General features: G+C 49.9%; 1 protein-coding gene across 1 annotated transcript in view; it reads right to left on the bottom strand.

The window, feature by feature from the left end:
* The window catches only part of LOC142570738 (uncharacterized), a 161,885-nt gene that overhangs the window by 95,285 nt on the left and 44,263 nt on the right, over window positions 1-22,337 (bottom strand). The window contains exons 3-4 of the mRNA XM_075679082.1: window positions 20,567-20,656; window positions 18,051-18,150 (exon numbers count right to left, since the gene is read on the bottom strand). Of these exons, the coding sequence (XP_075535197.1) occupies window positions 18,051-18,150; window positions 20,567-20,656 (190 nt within the window). The remainder of the gene's footprint in view (window positions 1-18,050; window positions 18,151-20,566; window positions 20,657-22,337) is intronic.

Below are 22,337 nucleotides of genomic sequence, written 5' to 3' on the forward strand. Positions count from 1 at the left end.
CGCCCGCGATGCCTATGGTCGGGTGAAGGTGTCACAGGTTCTACAACATAGGTGACAGCGGAAGTACGGTCTATGACGCGGTAGGTGCCATCATAGCGTGCAAGGAGTTTGGTCGAAAGGCCAGGGCTGTGAGGCGGGACCCACAACCAAACAAGGGAACCAGTCGGGAAAACTGGTGAAAGCGCGCCACTGTCACGCCGCAGCTTTTGACGACCTTGAGCAGCGGTCGTAAGGGTTCGCGCGAGCTGCCTACAGTCCTCGGCGTATTTGGCGGCTTCAGACACAGGCGTGCATTCGGAAGCGTCGGGTCGGTATGGGAGCATTGTGTCCATAGTACACGAGGGCTCTCGTCCATACAGCAGAAAAAAGGGCGAAAAGCCAGTGGTAGCTTGTGTGGCCGTATTATAGGCATACGTGACGAACGGCAAAACAGTGTCCCAGTTACTGTGATCCGAGGCGATGTACATAGTCAACATGTCACCGAGTGTGCGGTTAAACCTCTCTGTCAAGCCGTTCGTTGGCGGGTGGTAGGCTGTAGACTTGCGGTGAACGATGCTGCATGCAGCGAGAAGGGCTTGGATGACTTCGGACAAGAAGACACGTCCCCTGTCGCTGAGCAGTTCGCGTGCTGCGCCATGTCGAAGAACGAAGTTCCGTAAGGTGAAGAACGCAACTTCACGCGCAGAGGCCTCCGGGAGTGCGGCAGTCTCGGCGTAGCGCGTCAAGTGGTCGACACCTACAATTATCCATCGGTTACCCGAGGAGCTGCAGGGAAGTGGCCCATATAGGTCTATGCCGACGCGATCGAAGGGCCGAGCCGGGCAGGGCAGCGGCTGTAGCTCACCAGGAGGGCGCTGTGGGATTTTACGCCGTTGGCACGCCGTGCAAGCGCGTACGTACTGGCGCACGAAGTGATACATGACGTGCCTGTAGAAACGCTGCCTTAGCCGAGTATACGTTATCAGAACACCGGCGTGACCATTATGAGGAGCAGCATGAAAATAAGCGCATATGTCAGAACGCATGTGTCGTGGTATCACCAGTAGCCATTTGCGACCATCAGGCAAATAATTTCTGCGGTAAAGAACGTTGTCGCGGACAGTAAAGTGAGCGGCTTGGCGACGAAGTGTTCGAGAAGAGGGTGTGGCGGATGGGTCGTGGAGGAAATTCAGCATAGTTGAAAGCAGGGGATCCTTACGCTGCTCGTCCGGCATATCAGCGACGTTGAAGGCTGACATGGATGCCAAGAGCGGAGACACTGAAGCCACATCACAAGGTAGCGGCGAGCGGGAAAGCGCATCAGCGTCAGAGTGCTTTCTGCCCGATCGGTAGACAACGCGGATATCATATTCTTGTAAGCGGAGTGCCCATCGGCCTAGGCGACCTGACGGATCCTTCAACGAGGACAGCCAGCAAAGTGAATGGTGATCGGTGACAATGTCAAAAGGGCGACCATATAGGTATGGACGAAATTTGACGAGCGCCCAAATAATGGCCAAGCAATCCTTTTCTGTTACTGAGTAGTTGGCTGCTGCCTTCTTTAAAGTGCGGCTCGCATATGCGACGACGTACTCGTCATAGCCGTCTTTCCGTTGTGCGAGGACTGCCCCAAGTCCGATACCGCTGGCGTCCGTATGTACCTCTGTAGGCGCTGTGTGATCGTAGTGTCGAAGAATCGGTGGCGAAGTAAGTAGGCGACGTAGTTGCTGGAAGGCTTCGTCACAGGAAGTTGACCACGCGGAGATGCCGTTGGTAGCGGTAAGCAAATTGGTCAGTGGGGCGATGATAGTCGCAAAAATTGGAGGACGCTTAAGCTTCGCCTTCAAGAGTGGAACGCGACAGCGTTCCCATCGACCCGCCAAGGGGTGTAAGAGAATGCGCTACGGCGCAGGGATCACTTACGAGCCGCCCCGCATCGGACTTTGCGGCCACCTATCACACGGAGAGCGTCGAGCAACGCAGCGTTCGGCGCGGCAACGAAACGTGCGCCTGAGCAAACGGAACGAACCAAAGAACTCGGTGTCTCGGAGGGGGAAACGATCTAAGCCAGCCAAACGTCGTGATCGGCACGGGCAGAGAGATAGATAGATAGTGATCTAAAGAAAGGAACGGCGCTTGATTCTGCAACCCGCGTGGGAGCACGGCGAAGCGTCGTCAGGGGAGAGGGAGTCGGAGCCGCGACGCGCCTGGCACCGGTCCGCGCACAGCCCCAATGCGCGCATGGCGCGCCACCTGTCGGCGCAGCGCCGTACATTGAGAGGAGGGGGTCTTCTGTGTTTGCCGCAAGATGGCTCTGCGTGTGCGGTAAGCGCAGAAGAAATTTAGCGGAAACTTACTTCGATACTCGTGTAAATGCGACTTCTGTAAGTTACATGCTCATAATTACCGATATACACCGCAGTATAACTTTGTACGGCACGTTTTGAAGGCAACACCGCGTTCACTAGAAGCGCGTTTGTACCGCTTTCAAGCGACGAACTCGTGGATGAGTGGTAGCGTCTCCGTCTCACACTCCAGAGACCCTGGTTCGATTCCCACCCAGCCCATCTTGGAAGTTGCTTTTTATTTATGAAGTGCCTGCCATGATTTATCGCTCACGGCCAACGCCGCGGACGCCGACGCCGACACCCGACACCGACGCCGACGACACCGGCTCTTCTGCGACACGAGCTCCTTAACGCTATCGCGTTAAAATTGCGCACAAAACGCCGAAAGTAAGAGCAGAGCCCTATAAAGCTGCGGAGCGCCTTAAGAGTAGTGGGCGTCGGAAACTCTGCGACCGCGCGAAGCTTGGCTGGGTCAGGAAGCACGCCGTCCTTCGATACAACGTGACCCAATATAGTTAACTTGCGAGCAGCAAAACGGCACTTTTTGATGTTAAGTTGGAGGCCAGCAGAGGTAAGGCAGGTCAGTATCTCACGCAAGCGAACGAGGTGCGTCGGGAAATCTGGCGAAAACACCACGATATCATCAAGGTAGCACAGACATGTTTTCCACTTGTAGTTGCGAAGGATGGTGTCCATCATACGTTCGAAAGTAGCGGGCGCGTTGCAGAGCCCGAATGGCATGACGGTAAATTCGTACAAGCCATCGGGCGTAATGAAAGCTGTCGTCTCACAGTCATCATCTGCCATCGGCACTTGCCAATAGCCGGAGCGAAGATCCAAAGATGAGAAGTACTCCACTCCTTGCAAGGGGTCGAGGGCGTCATCCATCCGAGGCTGCGGATAGACATCTTTACGAGTGATCTGATTGAGTCGACGGTAATCCACACAGAAGCGTATCGACCTGTCCTTCTTGCGTACTAATACTACAGGAGACGCCCAAGGACTGTGTGAAGGGCGAATGACGCCACGGTGCAGCATGTCGTCGACCTGCTCGTTAATGATCTGTCGCTCGGCTGCCGACACGCGGTATGGTCGCTGGCGGAAAGGAGGATGGGAACCAGTGTGTACGCTGTGAGGGACGGTTGCCGTACGCCCCAGAGATAGTTGGTCACAGTCAAACGACGAGCGAAAATTCTGAAGAAGCGCGAGGACTTGCTGGCGATATGGAGTCGGCAGATCGGCGTCTACGACAGATTCAAGAACGTCTGACGACGACGACAATGAGGATGATGATGTGCACGGCACGGGAGAAGTGAGGGCGTCGAGTTCATAACAGGCCGTGTCGTCGGAAACATCGAGAATGTGAAGCGGGTCAAGGGGCTGAACACGACCGAGTGATTCGCCGCGCAGTAACGTCACATGGTAGTGAGACGGTTACACACAAGCATGGAGGTTAATCCAGACACAGTGGTGAGGACGGCAAATGGGAGAGGTAGGGCCTTGCGACGTTGAAAAATCGGCGACGGTGTAAAAAGTACTGTAGCGTCTGGCGCGGTAGAGCAAGAGACGGGCACAAGCACACACATGTCGGGTGGTATGTCCGTATCGGACACAATAGTGAGCTTGGAGGCTTTTTGTTCAGAGGGGTCAGGCAGCGGGGCATCGGCAAGCGGGAAGAGCGCCACTTCGGCCCGGGCACAGTCGATGATGGCACGATTGTGAGACAAGAAGTCCCAGCCGAGAATAATGTCATGTGAACATGATGACAACACCAGAAATTCAGCAACATAGACAATGCCGTCGATGACCACCCTTGCAATACATTGAGCAAGCGGGGCTATATGCTGCGCAGTCGCGGTGCTTAGAAGCATACCAGCTAACGGCGTTGTGACCTTATGGAGGCTGCGACAAAGCTTTTCGTCGATAACGGAAACTGCAGCCCCAGTATCAATAAGCGCAATTGCGGCGGTTCCTTCGACCAAAACGTCCAACAAATTGCGAGGTGACTGTGCAGGCCTTGTAGAAGTCGCGAAGCTTGCAGTTCGTGCCTGCGGAACTGCAGCAACTAGTTTCCCTCGCTAGGTGACTGGCGGCGACGTATGGGGGAAAGTGAGCGACGACGTGGTGATGGCGAACGATGGGTGCCGACAGGGCGTCGAGGAGGCGGCGAAAACTCGGGGTCGGGAAGCATCGCATGCCTGGTAGTATCGTGGGAATAGGCATATCCAGGCGGTGCGACAGTAGCGTTAGCAGGTGGCATGCGACGATGGCAGAAGCGCGCAACGTGGCCGCCGACACCGCAAGCGAAGCATATGGGTCGGTTGCCGCGTGTGCGCCAAGGGGTCTGAACTGGGCGTCGAGATGGAATGGGAGGCGACGCGGGAGGAGGTGCAGCTTGAAGTCGCATTGGTGCCGGAAACGAGAACGTCGGCGGCGCAGTTTGCGCGGCGACTTCGGCATAGGTCAGAGGTGCAGCCACGGGAGGGCAGGGTTGGGCGAAAGCTAAAGACCCAGCAAGTTCCTCGCGAATGGCCCGCCTAATGGGAGCAGCCAGAGATGTGTCAGGCTAGGGAGGTCCATCGTTGAGAGGCAGCATAGACAATTGGCGCGCCACCTCCTCACGAATGAAATCCTTAATCTCAACAGAGAGCGATGCTGCTGGCGTGGTGTTTGAGCGAAGCGTGAGGCCCGCGAGAGAGTCGCCAGGTGCGAGAGCGCTGCGCGCAAGGACCCTTTGTCGACGCAGCTCATCGAAGCTCTGGCAAAGAGTGACGACAGCTGCGACAGAAGTAGGGTTCCGCGCCAGGAGCATTTGAAATGCGTCGTCCTCGATGCCCTTGAGGATGTGCTTCACCTTGTCCTCTTCAGGCATGGTGGAATCGACGCGGGGGCAAATAGCAACGACATCCTCTATGTAACTAGTATAAGTCTCGCCGAGCGTCGGGTCATCCGACTTGTTGTGATCACTGACGCGCTCGTAGGTAGAGAGCGAATCTTCTACGTCAGTCTTACCTGATCCGCTAAAAACAGGAGGGTCCCTCTGCCGTTGCACGGCGCCGCACATGACAGGAGCGGCAGATGCGCCAAGCGGATTGGTGGGAGCGTCGTTCATAGTAGAGGCTGGAGCAGATGTTCGGCTGCGAAGCTCCAGGGTGAGGACGGGGAGTGCAGCACCTCCACCAAATGTAATAAGATTATTTATTATAAGGCACTAGGCACAGTCTAGTCGCACTGATAGTAGGTGAACGCTGATCGCGCGCACAGCCGACACAAGAGCGCCTTCTTTGTCTTCCTCTTCACCACATTCAGAGATTTGTTGGCGTGATTACGCTTTCGCGACTGAGAAGCGATACGAAAATTAAAAAAAAAAAGCCATGGAACATTAGCCTCTGAGCAGTTATTGTTAGGTGAAATCTTTTCACTTTAATTGGTGAACATAATTTTATGAGATAAATGCAGCCTCAAAGTGCACGCCAGTTCGATTCCTTGGCTCGAATTGATCGTCCGAAAATGGCGCTGCAACATGATAGCGCTTTCTGAGTGTATTCGACGCAAGAAAACATACCCCGCGTATTTCTATTTGATTACATTGTTCCATAAAAAAGGCACACGTGTGAAGCAGTTTTTATTGTGTACATGTCGAAATACGTTATTGGTCTGCTATTCAATATGATAGTGGGATTCATGCCTTGAACCTCAAAAATATGCTTGTATAAAATATTATTGTCCGCACAGAACACACGTAAACAGAACAAGAGAAAAAAGTATCACGCATCAATGGCTTCCCAAGTGCTACACTCAAAAGTTATGAAGGAATGCGAGACAAATAATTATTTTGGCAAACGCCGAGTTGGTTTAAAATAATGGTTTAAAATATATGGTTTAAAAATAATGCGAACGCGAAAAAAACAGTACTGCATCATGGCTCGAACAGACAGAAAAAAGTTTGCGACATGTTTTCCACGGAGAAAAAATCCGCTAGGGGGCCGTGGAGAACAGACGCGCTTCACATGGGCTCCCGCTTCTCGTGCCTGTCAACCAGGATCACGGCCAGCGACCAGCTTAATTTTACTGACTGCATAACCGGTAAGACGAGAGAAATCGGCGGACACTAGCCACCATCAAGTGAGTGTCCTATTTACTGATTTCTGCAACGGCCGCACAGCCGCCTGGCTAAGCCCAACGCCGAACGAGCTGCTGCAGCCCCGTGGCGCGTGCTCGCGCCGCTCGAGCGTACGTGCGAGCATAGCACGGGCGCCTGCCCACGCAGCGACTAAGAGCTCTCGAGATGAGTGAGACAATAGTAGAAGCAATCAACATACCAAAACAACAGCTGGAAGCTACAAACACAATGCAGATGGGCCCGACTGAAGTAAACAACACAGAAACTGCTTGGAATTATGACGCAACCAGCGGAATAACTATTGAACGCGAGAGCATCTGGAGTACGAAGGGCAGAAAAGGCAGGAAGGACGCAGAGAATCAAACGACACACGAAACCAACCCAGCCAAGCAACAAACGAATGGAAGGCCACCACCACTGCAACAGCGAAAGCCCCGAATGCCGTCTCTACCAGTCGACGACTACAAGGTCGTATTCTGTCCACAAGCAGGCCTCGAGCTTGCAAAGTGGAACAATGTCGCCATTATGCATGCCATCGGAAGAGCGAGCGGTTCCTCGCAGCAAGACTTCGGAAAAAAATTGTGTGTTCAAGTGCAGAGAATCGAAAACCTGATTATTGGAAGCACGGCCTACTGGGAAGACGCGGATAAACTCGAAAATATCAGCAGAGTACAACTTGGCGGCTGTTTCTTCACTGTAAAAGGCAACACGAGAACCCCGGGCGATGTATCCAGAGGCGTAATAAGCGGACTCTTGCCCGGCACAAGTCAAGAACTCAAGGCAAGTGTTCGCGCGCCAGCGAAGTACACCGTCCGCCACGCTCGTATGCTCGGGCAAACGTCCATGGCCGTGATCTTTTTCCAAGCACAGCACGTTCCTGATTACGCCCGCTTCCAGAGTCTCGACTTTCGATGCCGGCCATACCACAAGTAAGTGCAATACTGCAGGACCTGTGGCAACACGGGACACCGCCAAGATGTCTGCCCAAGACCACTGGCAGCCTTCTGCTTTAAATGTGGCAAAACCGATCAACTACCCGACCAAGAGTGCAAACCCGCATGCAAGTTATGTGGAGAAGGGCAAAAACCGCAAGCAAAGATTGCAAGAAAAGACTGAAACCCAACCTGCCGCCATTCAACATACGACAGCAGCGCATCGACAGGCTCACAGTGAGAGACAGTCGCTGGAGCTGAGGCAGCGAAGAAATAGGAAGCTCAGCCACCAGCCTGAGGGACAGTGATGGCAGTACCCCCAAACGAGGTAGACCTAGATCTGTGCTACGATCACCTTCCCGATCGCGCTCACGCTCCCACTCGCCCAAACGCGTGAGCTACTCGTATGTGGTAAGCGGATCGAGTGGATCAAGAACCACGAGCAGCTCCAAATTCTTGTCGGCCGAAACTGCGACCCATCAGGCTCTCGAAAATAAGGTGCAAATTCAATAAAACACGTTGCACAATCAAAACAGTTAACTACAAAGCCAACAGGCCCTCATCAACAAGCCTATCCAATGTCAACAGCTACAGCAAGACAACATAAACAAGCTTCTACAGAAGTGCGAGTAGCAAAAACATCTCATTGATAAACTGCAACAGAGATGTACGAAAGTCCAAGAGAACATTGTACACCCGCGACCCTCACTTCGCGACGCAGGTCTTGAATCCGTAGTTGAGGCAAGATTACAAATCCTCCAAGAAATTCTAATGAAAAATATCCACGCCACAATTGAGAAAATCGTCCAAGCAGTAATAACGAATTTCGCCGCCAGTATAGCCAATAAGGTTACCGCGCTAGACGATGGACTTGTAGCGCAATAAAACAACGCCATAGCCCACATAAAGAAGACCTATGTAACAAAACAGCACCTCAACACGTCGCTAAATGACATTCAGCCCAACAGAAAGCGGCCGCGAGCAAACGGTTGAAGTGCCTCTCGTTCAGTTTCACCTACCCGCGAACGCTGGCAGGGAACAGAAACAACCGTAGATGGCGGTTCCTAATCACAGGACGACAAATGCGCTCTCGACTCTCCGCGTATGGCATTGGAACTGTCGCTCCTATCGACCACGGCATGCTACCTTACAAGAATTTGTCAAACAAGACCCACCCGACTTCATAGCGCTGCAAGAAACAAATACACAAAACGTCCGGCTACAAGGGTACAACGCCCACGTACAAACAAAACGCACGGCAATTCTCACTAAGAAGAATCTCACTGTACAGGAACTGGAACCCTTCAATACACCGATTGAACACACCTTCATCAAAGTCATACCAGGGAGGATATCGCTCAAGAGAATATTCGTAGTGAGTGTGTACAGCCCTCCCAGACACCTCGTTTCAGACTTCGACCACCTTCTCCGATAAATTCAAAAAACACACCGATGGTCACCAAGTCGTTATAGTAGAGGACTTTAACGCCCCATACACAGCCTGGGGATACCAGACCACCACGAAGAAAGGAGCCCGTGTGCACGACACTGCACAACAGCACAGACTCACCATGTGGAATGACCCACTCCAAACAACGAGGATAGGGAATAGTGTCTCCAGAGACACCAACCCGGATATCACCTTCACGCTAAACGTGCCCTCGGCAGAGTGAAGCCGACTCCCAGAAACACTGGGCAGCGATCACCACATCCTCTAGCTAACCGTGGCTCACACTCGCAAGCCCGCTAGGCTTGGAACGGCGCGGGTAACGGAGTGGATGTCATTCAGAGACGTGCTAAACGTCGAGACCACCATCGAGAACATAGATGACTGGCTGAAGAAAGTCCTCGACACGGCAGAACGCCAAACGAAAAGAATACAGCTGAATTAAGTAGTGCCAGCCACCGACACGCACCTCCGCCACCTCTGGGAAGCCAGAAGAGCTCTCCGCAAGAGATGGAAGAGATAGAAGCTAAACAAGAAATTAAAGAAGCGAATTGCCCTCCTCACCGAGCAAGCACAGATATACGCGGAGAAATTAGGAAGACAAAACTGGCACGCATTTTGCGACAAACTCCAGGGAACCCTGAGCACAAAGACGACGTGGCATCTCCTGCGCGCCCTTCTCGACAACGGCCCTACGAAGACGCAGCAGCGACAGCACCTCTGTAGGCTCGTGCACAACCAGGCCGGATCGGAAGAGAACCTCCTCCGAGAAATTCGGAAGTAGGTGTGTGGCGACCCACTCGTTAATACGACGGCACATGACAAAGTCTACGGTGGGAAACCAAACCCTGCCCTTGACCAACGCTTTACGCATGCTGAGCTCTCTGCAGCACTATCGACGCTCACCAAAAACACCAGCCCGGGCAAAAATAGGATCATCAACAAGCTTCTCTGGAACCTTCCGCAGCAGGCTAGCACAGCGCTGCTCCAGTACTTCAGTGCGTGCTTGGAGAAAGGAGAGCTACCGGCTGCTTGGAAGCACTCGGAGATCACCATGATCCCCAAACCAAATAAACAGCTCAGCATCGAGAACTTGACCCGCCGTGGTTGCTCAGTGGCTATGGCGCTGGGCTGCTGAGCACGAGGTCTCGGGATCGAATCGCGACTCCGGCGGCCACATTTCGATGGGGGCGAAATACGAAAACACCCGTGTACTTAGATTTAGGTGCACATTAAAGAACCCCAGGTGGTCGAAATCTCCGGAGTCCTCCACTACGGCATGCCTCATAATCAGAAAGTGGTTTTCGCACGTAAAACCCCATTATTTAATTTTTGAACACCGAGAACTTGCGCCCAATTTCCCTTACCTCGTGCGTAGGGAAACTTTTCGAGCACATGATACACAACCAGCTAACCTCATACCTCGAAGACAATGGATATTTTCCAAACACTGCGTTCGGTTTCAAGTAGAACCTGCCAACGCAAGATGCCTTCCTTCTACTCAAGGAAGACGTCATCGATCACCTGAGTACGAGAAGCAAATAATCGATTTTAGCCATCGACGTATAGGGAGCTTTTGACAACGTCAGTCATGAAGCTATCCTCTGCAACCTCCAAGACCTGGGCTGCGGGTCTCGGACATAGGACTATGCCAAGAATTTTCTCACGGGCTGCACGGCCACAGTTGGGATATACAACCTGCGCAGCGACAGCTTCCGACTACCGAGCAAAGCACCCCGCAGGCTTTGGTCATATCGCCGTTGTTCTTCAACGTCGCAATGATCAAACTACCCAGCCTCCTCGACGCCATACCAGACGTAATACACGATTTCTATGCAGATGATATCACGTTATGGACAAGGGCTTCAAACACTTGAACACAAGAAACATGGCTGCAGGAAGCAGTAGATACCATCGAGAGCTACTTGCACAAATGCGGCCTCCGTTGTGCTCCCGAGAAGTCGGAACACCTCGTCCTCAAGTCACGAACGAGAGGCAGACCACCCGGTTGCCATGAACCTGATCCCAACGTCACCCTCAGTGGAACGCTCATTCCAAAAGTGGAAACCCTATGAGTTCTAGGGCTACACATACATAAAGACGGGTCTGGGGCGACCAACCTCCCTTAGGGGACGTCGTTTTCATGAATGAAGTTCAGTTGTTAGTCCAGCCACCTTCCTATCTCTCTGTCTATGTCCGCCTCTTGATTTTTTTCTACTCTCAAGTTTCCTGGCATCCTCCTAGTATAACCCTCCCGCGACTACAGTGAACGCTACCACAGCTCACGCATCTCTTGAACGAAAAAACCAGTCAAAAACACAAAGGACAAGAGGAGAGGTTCACACCACAACGACTGGACTATAAACTGAGGTTTATTAGAATCGGTGTAGTCCCAGCAAGGCCAGCAGAGCATGCGCAACTGCATTATCGCTAATCACATAGTGTGAAAAGACAAGAAACGCTTCTATCGTGACCGACTTAGAAATTCAAATTCTTTTTCAAGTAAGCGCACCGAGGTTGTACTAACGCAGTCATCACCTAATAAACTGATGTAGTACGCTTCCAAGATTTCCCGCTCTTCTTTGCCCTTGCCCCTACGAAGAATCGTCACATTGCTAAACAAAGGATAACAACCACACTCATTGCAATGGCGAGGCAAGTTTGCACTGTTATCTGACCCCAGGGAGGAGTGGTGCTCACTCCTCCCTCGAGGCAGGGTAAGGAACCACGTTTGCACAACGCAGCATGAAAACCGTTTTATGGCATGTGCTGCAGGGGTTGTCTATAAGTTCCCTCTCACGTGGGAAAGATTTTACATAGGCCAAACCGGTCGATGTATTAATGACCGCCTGCGTGAGCACCACTCCTCCCTGGGGTCAGATAACAGTGCAAACTTGCCTCGCCATTGCAATGAGTGTGGTTGTTATCCTTTGTTTAGCAATGTGACGATTCTTGGTAGGGGCAAGGGCAAAGAAGAGCGGGAAATCTTGGAAGCGTACTACATCAGTTTATTAGGTGATGACTGCGTTAGTACAACCTCGGTGCGCTGGTCACGATAGAAGCGCTGGTCACGATAGAAGCGTTTCTTGTCTTTTCACACTATGTGATTAGCGATGATGCAGTTGCGCATGCTCTGCTGGCCTTGCTGGGACTACACCGATTCTAATAAACCTCAGTTGATAGTCCACTCGTTGTGGTGTGAACCTCTCCTCTTGTCCTTTGTGTTTTTACTGGTTTTTTCGTTCAAGTGTGTACCAACTGGCCCAGATTTCAACCCTTCACGCATCTCGTCAGGAGAGTTGCAAGCCATAGAAGCGGACTTATAGAACACGCTACGCGTGATGAAAGCACTCCTCACCAGTCGAATAACATACGGCACGCCCTACCTCGCACTGAAGAATGTAGAGGTAGAAAAAATTAGCATTCAAAGACGGAACGTAATCAAAATCGCCTGGGCCTACCATTTAGGGCTTCGACTACGAGGCTTCTCAAGATGGGCGTACACAACACCTGGCAAGAGCTAGCTGAAGCTCACAAAGCCAGTCAATTAGAACGACTGAAGCTCACGTCCACCGGAAGATCAGTGCTGCAACGGCTGAGCTACGGTGAAACTTTTATAGCCACCATGGACCGAAAAGCAAGAATTCCTTCAAACCTCCGCGAATCCCTGTGCATAGCCCCAATTCGACGCAACATGCACCCCACGTACCACAAGGAAGAGATATAAGCCCAAGTGGATGCTCTACGGCGAAGACACAGGCAAGATCCGGACGCCAGATACATCGACGCAGCCCAATACACGCAAATAAACGCTTACGCCCTGAGCGTCGTAGACTCTCAGGGCAGAGAGCTAGTGTCTGCCACAGTCCGTGCACAAAACCACGAGACTGCAGAAGAGACGGTGATCGCCCTAGCAACTACCACGTGAATGGACGCAGCTGTCATCTTCTCCGATTCTAAAGCAGCTGTCAGGAAGTACGCTAAGGGTCGCGTGTCGACAGAAGCACTGAAGATATTGAAACACCGCAGTACTCCGATCCCCTATACCTGCGTGACATGGGTTCCTGGGCCACACCGGCCGAGCCAACCCGTCCTACTCTCGAGACGCCCGGCATGCGTCAGCGCAGGCAGAGGCCGTACCCATCACCTACTCAGGGATCCTTCAACATCAAAGTCTGGAACGCAGGGTGTACCCACCACCTCCCTTAAAGCTCAAGAAAGAAGAAAGCACTACACTCAGAAGACTGCAAAGTAATACTTACATCCACGGAATCCTCATGCATAGACTATACCCAACGCTACAAGGATACCACTGCCCAATGTGCGGCATACCAGACACCTTAGCTCACCTGATCCTCGAATATCCATGGCGTCTAGACAAAGACGCATTGCCTTCACCGAGAGACTGTTGTAACGCCAGAGAAGAAAGCGAAGACCTCATAGAAACGTGGGAGGCCAAGGTCGTCTCCGAGGACCTGGAACAACAACGACGCCTCGTCGCCAGGGCCACGGAGGCAGCGAAGGCCAGAGGGTTCTTGGAATGAGGAGACCTCCCACCGAGAATAGAACCGGGGCGTACCACGGGTTACTGTTTCGAAAATAAAAGTTTATTGCTCCTTCTCCTCCTGTTTTACACGCGCTAAATTTACAGTGAACTTGTGCACTGTGATGAAATAACCAAAGGGCCTGGCTTGGAAAATGATAAAAAACGTGAAAGATATTGCTTACAAGTATTAAGAGAAGTGCAGTGCTTGCGTCGCAATAAACGGCGTGTTTCGAAGGACCGAAGTGTTTTCTCCAATGTTGTGCGAACATTGTTTTCGCAGCATGACGTCCCGTTTTCCTCCGGGGATTTCAAACAACGCTAGTCCTCTTTGTCGCCTGCTGCTGCATTGAGAAACACCGCAGCCATGGCATTCTTCCAGCAAACGTTGCTCAGCTAACTTGCAAAACGCACGTGCGTAGTGGCCATGCGATCAACACGAGGCCCGCGAACGCCAGCCCAAAAAAGTAAAAAGTATCTAAGACAAATTTCATGACGTCTCCTTGATGTTAGGGTCAACTGGTAGGGTGGTCTTGCGCGCCGCCAGCCAATCAGCGCACGGGAAGCGCAGGCGCGGCGACAGCGAGGACGAATGATAGGATTACAGCGGCTTGGGTGAGGGTGGTGGCAGAATAAATCTACGAGTGTCGCTACTTTCCAGAATAAATAGGTTTCAGGGATGCACGCATGCGAGCGCAATCTGGTGGTGTTGCCTAGACGAGACGAGACAGAGATTGCAATGGCGGCTCCTTTGGTTGTGCTGCTGGCGAGCGCCGAAAGACAACGACGCGACGAGAGGCAACGACGTGACGCGTTCGGCATGGCGGAAGAAGAGTTTCGAAGGCATTTTAGGATCTCCAAAGACATAGTGCGACGTCTTTGCGATGAGCTGGAAGAACATCTCGGACCTCAAAGATGTCGTGGTGTCGACACTACGATGAATGTGCTGTGCACGCTGCGGTTTTTTGCCACCGAGAGCTTTCAACAGTGCGTCGGGAATGAAGAAGTGATTGCACTGTAGCAGCCTTCGGTCAGCCGGATCATTATCATCATCATCAGCCTGGTTACGCCCACTGCAGGGCAAAGGCCTCTCCCATACTTCTCCAACAACCCCGGTCATGTACTAATTGTGGCCATGCCGTCCCTGCAAACTTCTTAATCTCATCCGCCCACCTAACTTTCTGCCGCCCCCTGCTACGCTTCCCTTCCCTTGGGATCCAGTCCGTAACCCTTAATGACCATCGGTTATCGTCCCTCCTCATTACATGTCCTGCCCATGCCCATTTCTTTTTCTTGATTTCAACTAAGATGTCATTAACTCGCGTTTGTTCCCTCACCCAATCTGCTCTTTTCTTATCCCTTAACGTTACACCTATCATTCTTCTTTCCATAGCTCGTTGTGTCGTCCTCAATTTGAGTAGAACCCTTTTAGTAAGCCTCCAGGTTTCTGCCCCGTAGGTGAGTACTGGTAAGACACAGCTATTATATACTTTTCTCTTGAGGGATAATGGCAACCTGGTGTTCATGATTTGGGAATGCCTGCCAAACGCACCCCAGCCCATTCTTATTCTTCTGATTATTTCCGTCTCATGATCCGGATCCGCCGTCACTACCTGCCCTAAGTAGATGTATTCCCTTACGACTTCCAGTGCCTCGCTGCCTATTGTAAATTGCTGTTCTCTCCCGAGACTGTTAAGCATTACTTTAGTTTTCTGCAGATTAATTTTTAGACCCACTCTTCTGCTTTGCCTCTCCAGGTCAGTGAGCATGCATTGCAATTGGTCCCCTGAGTTACTAAGCAAGGCAATATCATCAGCGAATCGCAAGTTACTAAGGTATTCTCCATTAACTTTTATTCCCAATTCTTCCCAATCCAGGTCTCTGAATACCTCCTGTAAACACGCTGTGAATAGCATTGGAGCTATCGTATCTCCCTGCCTGACGCCTTTCTTTATTGGGATTTTGTTGCTTGCTTTATGGAGGACTACGGTGGCTGTGGAGCCGCTATAGATATCTTCCAGTATTTTTACATATGGCTCATCTACACCCTGATTCCGTAATGCCTCCATGACTGCTGAGGTTTCGACTGAATCAAACGCTTTCTCGTAATCAATGAAAGCTATATATAAGGGTTGGTTATATTCTGCACATTTCTCTATCGCTTGATTGATAGTGTGAATATGGTCTATTGTTGAGTAGCCTTTACGGAATCCTGCCTGGTCCTTTGGTTGACAGAAGTCTAAGGTGTTCCTGATTCTATTTGCAATTACCTTAGTAAATACTTTGTAGGCAACGGACAGTAAGCTGATCGGTCTATAATTTTTCAAGTCTTTGACGTCCCCTTTCTTATGGATTAGGATTATGTTAGCGTTCTTCCAAGATTCCGGTATGCTCGAGGTCATGAGGCATTGCGTATACAGGGTGGCCGGTTTCTCTAGAACAATCTGTCCACCATCCTTCAACAAATCTGCTGTTACCTGATCCTCCCCAGCTGCCTTCCCCCTTTGCATATCTCCTAAGGCTTTCTTTACTTCTTCCGGCGTTAGCTTCGGGATTTCGAATTCCTCTAGACTATTTTCTCTACCATTATCGTCGTGGATGCCACTGGTACTGTATAAATCTCTATAGAACTCCTCAGCCACTTGAACTATCTCATCCATATTAGTAATGATATTGCCGGCTTTGTCTCTCAGCGCATACATCTCATTCTTGCCAATTCCTAGTTTCTTCTTCACTGTTTTTAGGCTTCCTCCGTTCCTGAGAGCATGTTCAATTCTATCCATATTATACTTCCTTATGTCAGCTGTCTTATAGCCGTCAGCATTATAGCCGTCGCCAAGGCCATTACGGTTGTGGGCAAAGAAAAAGGATGGGTTAGATTCCCCTCCACGGCGCAACAGAAAGCCGCCGTCAGCTGCTGGCCCAACACACACGACGCCTTTGCTAGTTAGCGGTGCTCCTCGACAAATGAAACGAGTATTTCGCGTTACCTCGCTGAAACATGAGGACCCAGCCGCCTGTCCTTGTGCGACGACATCGTTTCGGTTTCAGCGCGCGAACAAGTCCAAAACGCAAACAAAGCGAGGCAAGTTGTTTGCATAACCTATGGCACACCACCTAGCGACTAAATAAGAAAACAACACAAATAAAATTACAACTCCCAGTAGCCGTCTGCGCCGCAAGCTCACGTTTATTACTGAAAATTATATTTGCATGTGTTCTATACAAACCAATGTTTTTTTTATGAAACCAGCAACATCCTTCAATTTCTATACCGTCCACCAAGTACAAACGAAAATGATGACGTGACCTTCCGGCAGACCGCCGCTAGTTGATTGGTTCCCCTCACGCCGCCCCGTTCCACTCGTTCTCCTAATGACGTAATCCAGACGTAACAGCTAGACTGAACTGGTTCCAAAGCAAACCGCTACAGAATACGGCCCCAGGATTGTAATGCAAGAACAGACTCTCTTTGGAGATTATGCCACCAGTCATTTGAATGTTTCCACTACCAATGAAGCAAATGCTGAATGCTTTAGTTTTGAATGTTTGCATTCATTGTAAATTATCGTGCCTAGACTTGCATCAATAATACATTTGTATCACGAGCGCTTCTTAAAGCAACACCAAAGCCTTGTTCCATTACTTGATGAAGTCCTATTACACACTTGAATAGTAATAACACGTTCTTAACAAAGAATATTTCCCACTAAACGGGTAATTTGGCTACCAGAATGTTATGTGGGCTTGCGTAATGTTTCACTTGACTCTTAGCTGCCAGCCTTTCGGCTTTAGGAAACTCCAACATAAAGCATATACATTTGAACACTTGCATCATGTTTTCCTCCTATAAAAATTCCCAGCATACTTTTTAAAGTAGGCCTTCGTAGAGTTTCAAGAAATAAAGCGCACCTCATGAAACCTTGACAATGCATTTACATTGTGGAAAGAACATCTGTTACTAATGTCAACAAAATGTACCTGGTACATTTTTTCCTGGGCTTTAATGGGTTATATTAGTTCGCAAGCGAATGTTTCGAAGTATATGCGGCCGATAAAACTACCATCCTTACTTGGCATGGTTGTCTACAAATCTGCTGTCGCAATCGATGCTTCGCCTTTCGGGGAAAACTGACTTTTTTTTTTTGTGGTGTTATCTTTATCCTTTATAGAGGCAAACACTGGACGGTGCGGAAGTGGCGGCTCCTGCCTTTGCTAAAGAAGCTCAAGTGTCGAATGTATCACAACGCGCTCACTGCCGCTGCACCTGGGAGTGCCGGACGCACGAGCGTAGCGGTCATTGGTGGTCAGATAGATTCCGAGACGACAAAGCGAGCGTCAGTCTCCTGTGGTCACGCTGGCTGAGTTCGTCGACGGCAGCCGCCGAGAAGAGCGCTAGAACACAGCCCACTGAGAAATGGTGAAAACACTAGGCTGCACGCATGCAGATGACACGAATGCAACGAATGCACGAGGAAGCGTTATAAAAAACCAAAACTAAAGAGAATGAAGAGCGCCTACCCAAGGTTCTGAAAAGGTGCCTAGATGTCCCGACAAGAGATACCGCATGTTTATCCTACCACAACAAACATACACGTGTTCACATAAATATTAAAATGTGACTGCACGTAATGCCGCAATGCTTGTGGATGAAGAAGAACCAAGGACAGAAACTCACCGTAGAAAGGAGCGATCCGCGGCAGCTGCTGCCTCCACAGGTGCACCTTCTTTGCGATGTCTCGCAGGTCGCAGATGAAAAAGGCATCGTGCTCTGCGTGCTTGGAAAAGAGCGTACACAAGTGGAGTTTTTCAACTCGGCGTCGTGAATGTGAACTGCTAGCAAAATATATTAAATAATTTAATTATCTTTGCCAAATGTTACACATTATTGAAGGTGACAAATTCGTTTTCGTTTTCACGTGTCGCTACAATTGGCGCTACGCTTGCCGAGTTTCTTGCTGTTTTTGATGAGCCCATTAGTCAGCACGCCGAGCAGTGATTTCTCATTCGGATCAAGAAGGATTTCAAGCCCAAGTGCCATAAAGAACCACTTGCAATGCGCGACGTCTTATGCCCAGGACTATGAACAGCAATGAAACGTCTGACCGGGCAACTTCTGCGGTAGTGGTTAGGAAGAATGAATCATTACGGCCGCGCAGCTACCCCAGAAGCCAGATTTCTCTGCGAAATCAGCGAGACACAACATGGTTAAGCTGATGAGTTGTCACGAACGTTTGGCAGAGAAAGGATGCTATAAAAGATCGGCTTAGCGCAGGCTCAACAGCATTTTGACGGTGACAAGGCCATTGGCTAGCTTTCTGCAATTCAGCAGAAAGCTAGCCGGAGCAGAAAGCAGAAAGCAGCTCGGAGGGAAGAGTCGGCTGTTATCTCGTAAAATTAGCGATATAGTAAAGGCAGGTTGGAAGAAACTGGAACGCTACCGATCATGATCTGTATTGAACAACTGCAGCTCATTAGTATATGTTATATGAAAAATAGATTGCTCATCTAAACCCAGCAACTGTAACCAAGTTTTGTATTATTTACTATGGTGAGTAGCGAGATTCCGCGTTCCCCGCAGGAAAATATGGACCGAGAGCATAACCTCGACGTCAGAGCGATATGATCAGTAAGCTAGTTATCATGCAATCACTTATCATTATAATAATATATGCAACGAGGGCTTCCCTTTATATCGCAGTAATGAAGCGTATCATTCTGCAAGGCCATCCATAGTGTGGATCTTTCTAGCAGGAATGCATGTCAAGATATTCGCTGCTACAACTACGACTCAAATTATCGATTGTGATAATGTGACAGAATAAATAGCACCTAACCACGCGTTCAACCACGCGTTCAACCACGCGTTCGTGTTGTCCACTTCTCTACTCTTGTGTCCTGTCTGCACGCCTTACTTCTATTTGCATAATGAATCCTTACCAACTAGCTCAGCTTTCTGTCGTTCTAAACACCTCTGTTGAATTTAATTGAAGCCCAGGCTTGTCACAGTCTTTCCTTTGGCGGGCCAGCTGACATGTCGCAGCCCCTCTGGCGCCGTGGAGTAAGGTGTCGCGTGATGTTTCTTCACCGCGCTGGCCAGGTATGCCATGCATGTGTTAAGATAAGCACTGCGCGATGCGTCTTAGAGCCAACTTACCCAATGGACACTTTTCTGACGGGCATTGTCACGCACACTTGCGCGGAGATCATTTAACATGCACCACGTATCGCACAATCTTAAAAGGATAATTCAGGCTGCGCGCCTTAGCGTTGCCTTTTCTGCGCCGCGCAATTGGCCTATGCGCTAAGGTCGACTCCGACACGCCCACTCAGCGAGCACCGTTTTGCTGGCTGTGCGCAGTTGGTGTATGTTGGAATGTGGAAAACCATAGAACGGCCAGTCAGGCCGTTGAAATCAGCGATATGCTCAGAGACCATAATGAGAATGTGAAAAGAGAAACTTGCTATCAATCGAAACCTTACCTTGCATTGTCGACAGTGTGGATGTAAGCCTATGTTGTCGCAGAGTGATGCATTGCATACACGCCCTGATCAATGTGCCTGGTAAATCTTAGAGGCTTTTGAGATTACCCGCTTAAATTTTGATAGCATCATCATCCCGTCTCTTAAGCTGTCGAAGAAAGAAATCACTTTTCTTGAAGCTGCGTGGGAACAAGAATTCGCTGGGCGCGTGGTCTTCTGTCCCCCCTTTTCTTTCTTTTTCTTTTGACCGAGGTGTGCTTTCCTGATACGGTCTTGTTGATACTGCACTTGTGCTCTGATAAGAGGCTCGGCAAGATAGTAAACGCGCAGTTGTTAGCCAAAGCAGTGTGTGTGTGGTTCCTTCTTTGTTTCCCGTCTTGAAACGCTGTTCTTCCTGTGTTCATTTTCGCACCACATTACAATTAGCTCTAATAGGCAACAATCAACCAGCACAGGTCAGCGTTTCTTTCATTCTTCGATGTCGTGCGGCATTGAGTGTAGACTTCACGAGACACCGTCACCTCTTTCACATTGGCAGGCTATCGCACCGAGTCTAGTGAAAGTGACTTATTTTCTATGAGTGAAATGTCATCTTCAAGTCCAATTTATTTGCCTTACGAGCGCTAATGTATGGTGCGCTTGAACGCAGCTCTCTCCTGAAAGGGAAGAGGACTCGACGCTTGAAATCGGAGTAGTCGCAGCGATACTCACCTTCCTTGCGAGGATGTCGCGAGCCACGTCATGTGTTGATCCGTGGGTGTAGACGCACGCTCCGTCGACCGTGCAGTAAGGGGCCAATGACTGGAGGGGCGCAAACAGAAAAACAAGAACGGAAAAATTTACAGTTGCTAACCCCAGTTCGTACCACGAAGGTCTACAGTTGTCCTCACGAATGTGAGTTGTGTCGTACGCTGATCGGAGCCGCGTGGTGCTTGCCCATATGTCAGCCGGCTAGTCATAACTCCACCTCACTCCTCCGCCAGGCCGTCTTCAATATGGATTTCTTTCTGCGCTATTACTAAATTCTAATGAGCGACGATTTCAAAATTTCAATGAGCGACGAAAGGAATGGCATGTCTCCCATCAGCGTTGATTGCTGCCGTCATAGCGGATTTTCCGTAACAACTAGCGAATTTCTGCCATGTTCAGCACCAATAACACATGTTTAACGTATAGAGGATTCTTAATCGACTCCAGGATAATATTTTTTCCAAACTATTGTTCCACAGATTCACGACAATAATTTCCGGTTTGTAGAGGGCTTAGCGGAATAACAACTGCCTATTTTCAGTAATATAAAACAACGTTGAAATCGCTCCTAATGCAACTTTACGACTGCACTGCACGACACGGGGATTTTCTTTTTCTAATGCGTTTTGTAACGACCATGCCTACGCCATTCACGCGTACCCAACACGTTCCTAGCTTTGGGTGCCGTACAGAGGGTGCTCGTCAAAGAACCCCAAGTGTTCAAACGTGATCCGTAGCACCCCTCCACAGCGGCGAGCCTCAAAAGCAGATTGTGGTTTTGAACGTAAAACCCCGAAGTTTTAATTGCTAATTCAGATTTTCGCAGAAATGTTCCTAACAAATCTACAAATATTTCTAGGGGATTCTATGGGAATTTAAAGGCGGTCTTAGCCGCCTAATAAGATTAACGGCAACATTGATAGCCTCGCTTTTACTGTGCCTCGTGTTCAGACGCTTTGCAGGATGCACGTCCTGTAGCGAGGCTCTGCGCTCGTCTCTACGTCGCACAGCGTTGTTGAGAATGATTGGGCCTCTCATGAGGCGCAAGCAGACTCCGTGGTTGAAGTTTAGGGCGTATACGACAAATTATATATAAACGAGTTTAGCCCTTAGTGTGCATTGCTTTAAGTGAGTTACCTTAATGGGCAGTGCTCTAAAGAAATGGCAAATACAGGTGCAACGTTTCAAATCGGAACAATGCGGAGATACTGTAAATTGAGCTCTTTTACTTGTTTGTTTTGCCTGACTTGAGAGCTCCCAAGTACGTGATTGGTTTTGCATATTTCTCGTATATTTACGAGACCGCCTGCCTCACGTACGACCGCAGCATGCGCACCATACTATCGCGCCGCAATGGAAGAGTAACGAAATTGCAGTAGCATCATGAAGTAAGTGCTGGTGTGCGCTATACAATAGTTAAGTAACGAATAAATGCTATTTAATTATATGGTTGTAAGAATGAAGGCTGGATCTATTAGCCAATTATTTCCACCACTTGGAAGGTGTCAGATGTATCTAGTAGGGATGAAGTCGCTCTGATTCACCGCGCCTTACTGCTGCAACATGCGTTACAGCGGTTACACTATCTGCAGATAGGTGGTAAATTACAGAACCATTCCGTCCGTGGCCACTGTTTAAAATTTACAAACACGAACACGACAAAGGACATGACGCGCCGTAGCACAGTCACAAGAACGTACGGAATGGTATCAATAGCGTGCCTCTCGTAGCT

The sequence above is a fragment of the Dermacentor variabilis genome, chromosome 2, assembly GCF_050947875.1.
Source record: "Dermacentor variabilis isolate Ectoservices chromosome 2, ASM5094787v1, whole genome shotgun sequence".
Classification (NCBI taxonomy): Eukaryota; Metazoa; Arthropoda; class Arachnida; order Ixodida; family Ixodidae; genus Dermacentor; species Dermacentor variabilis.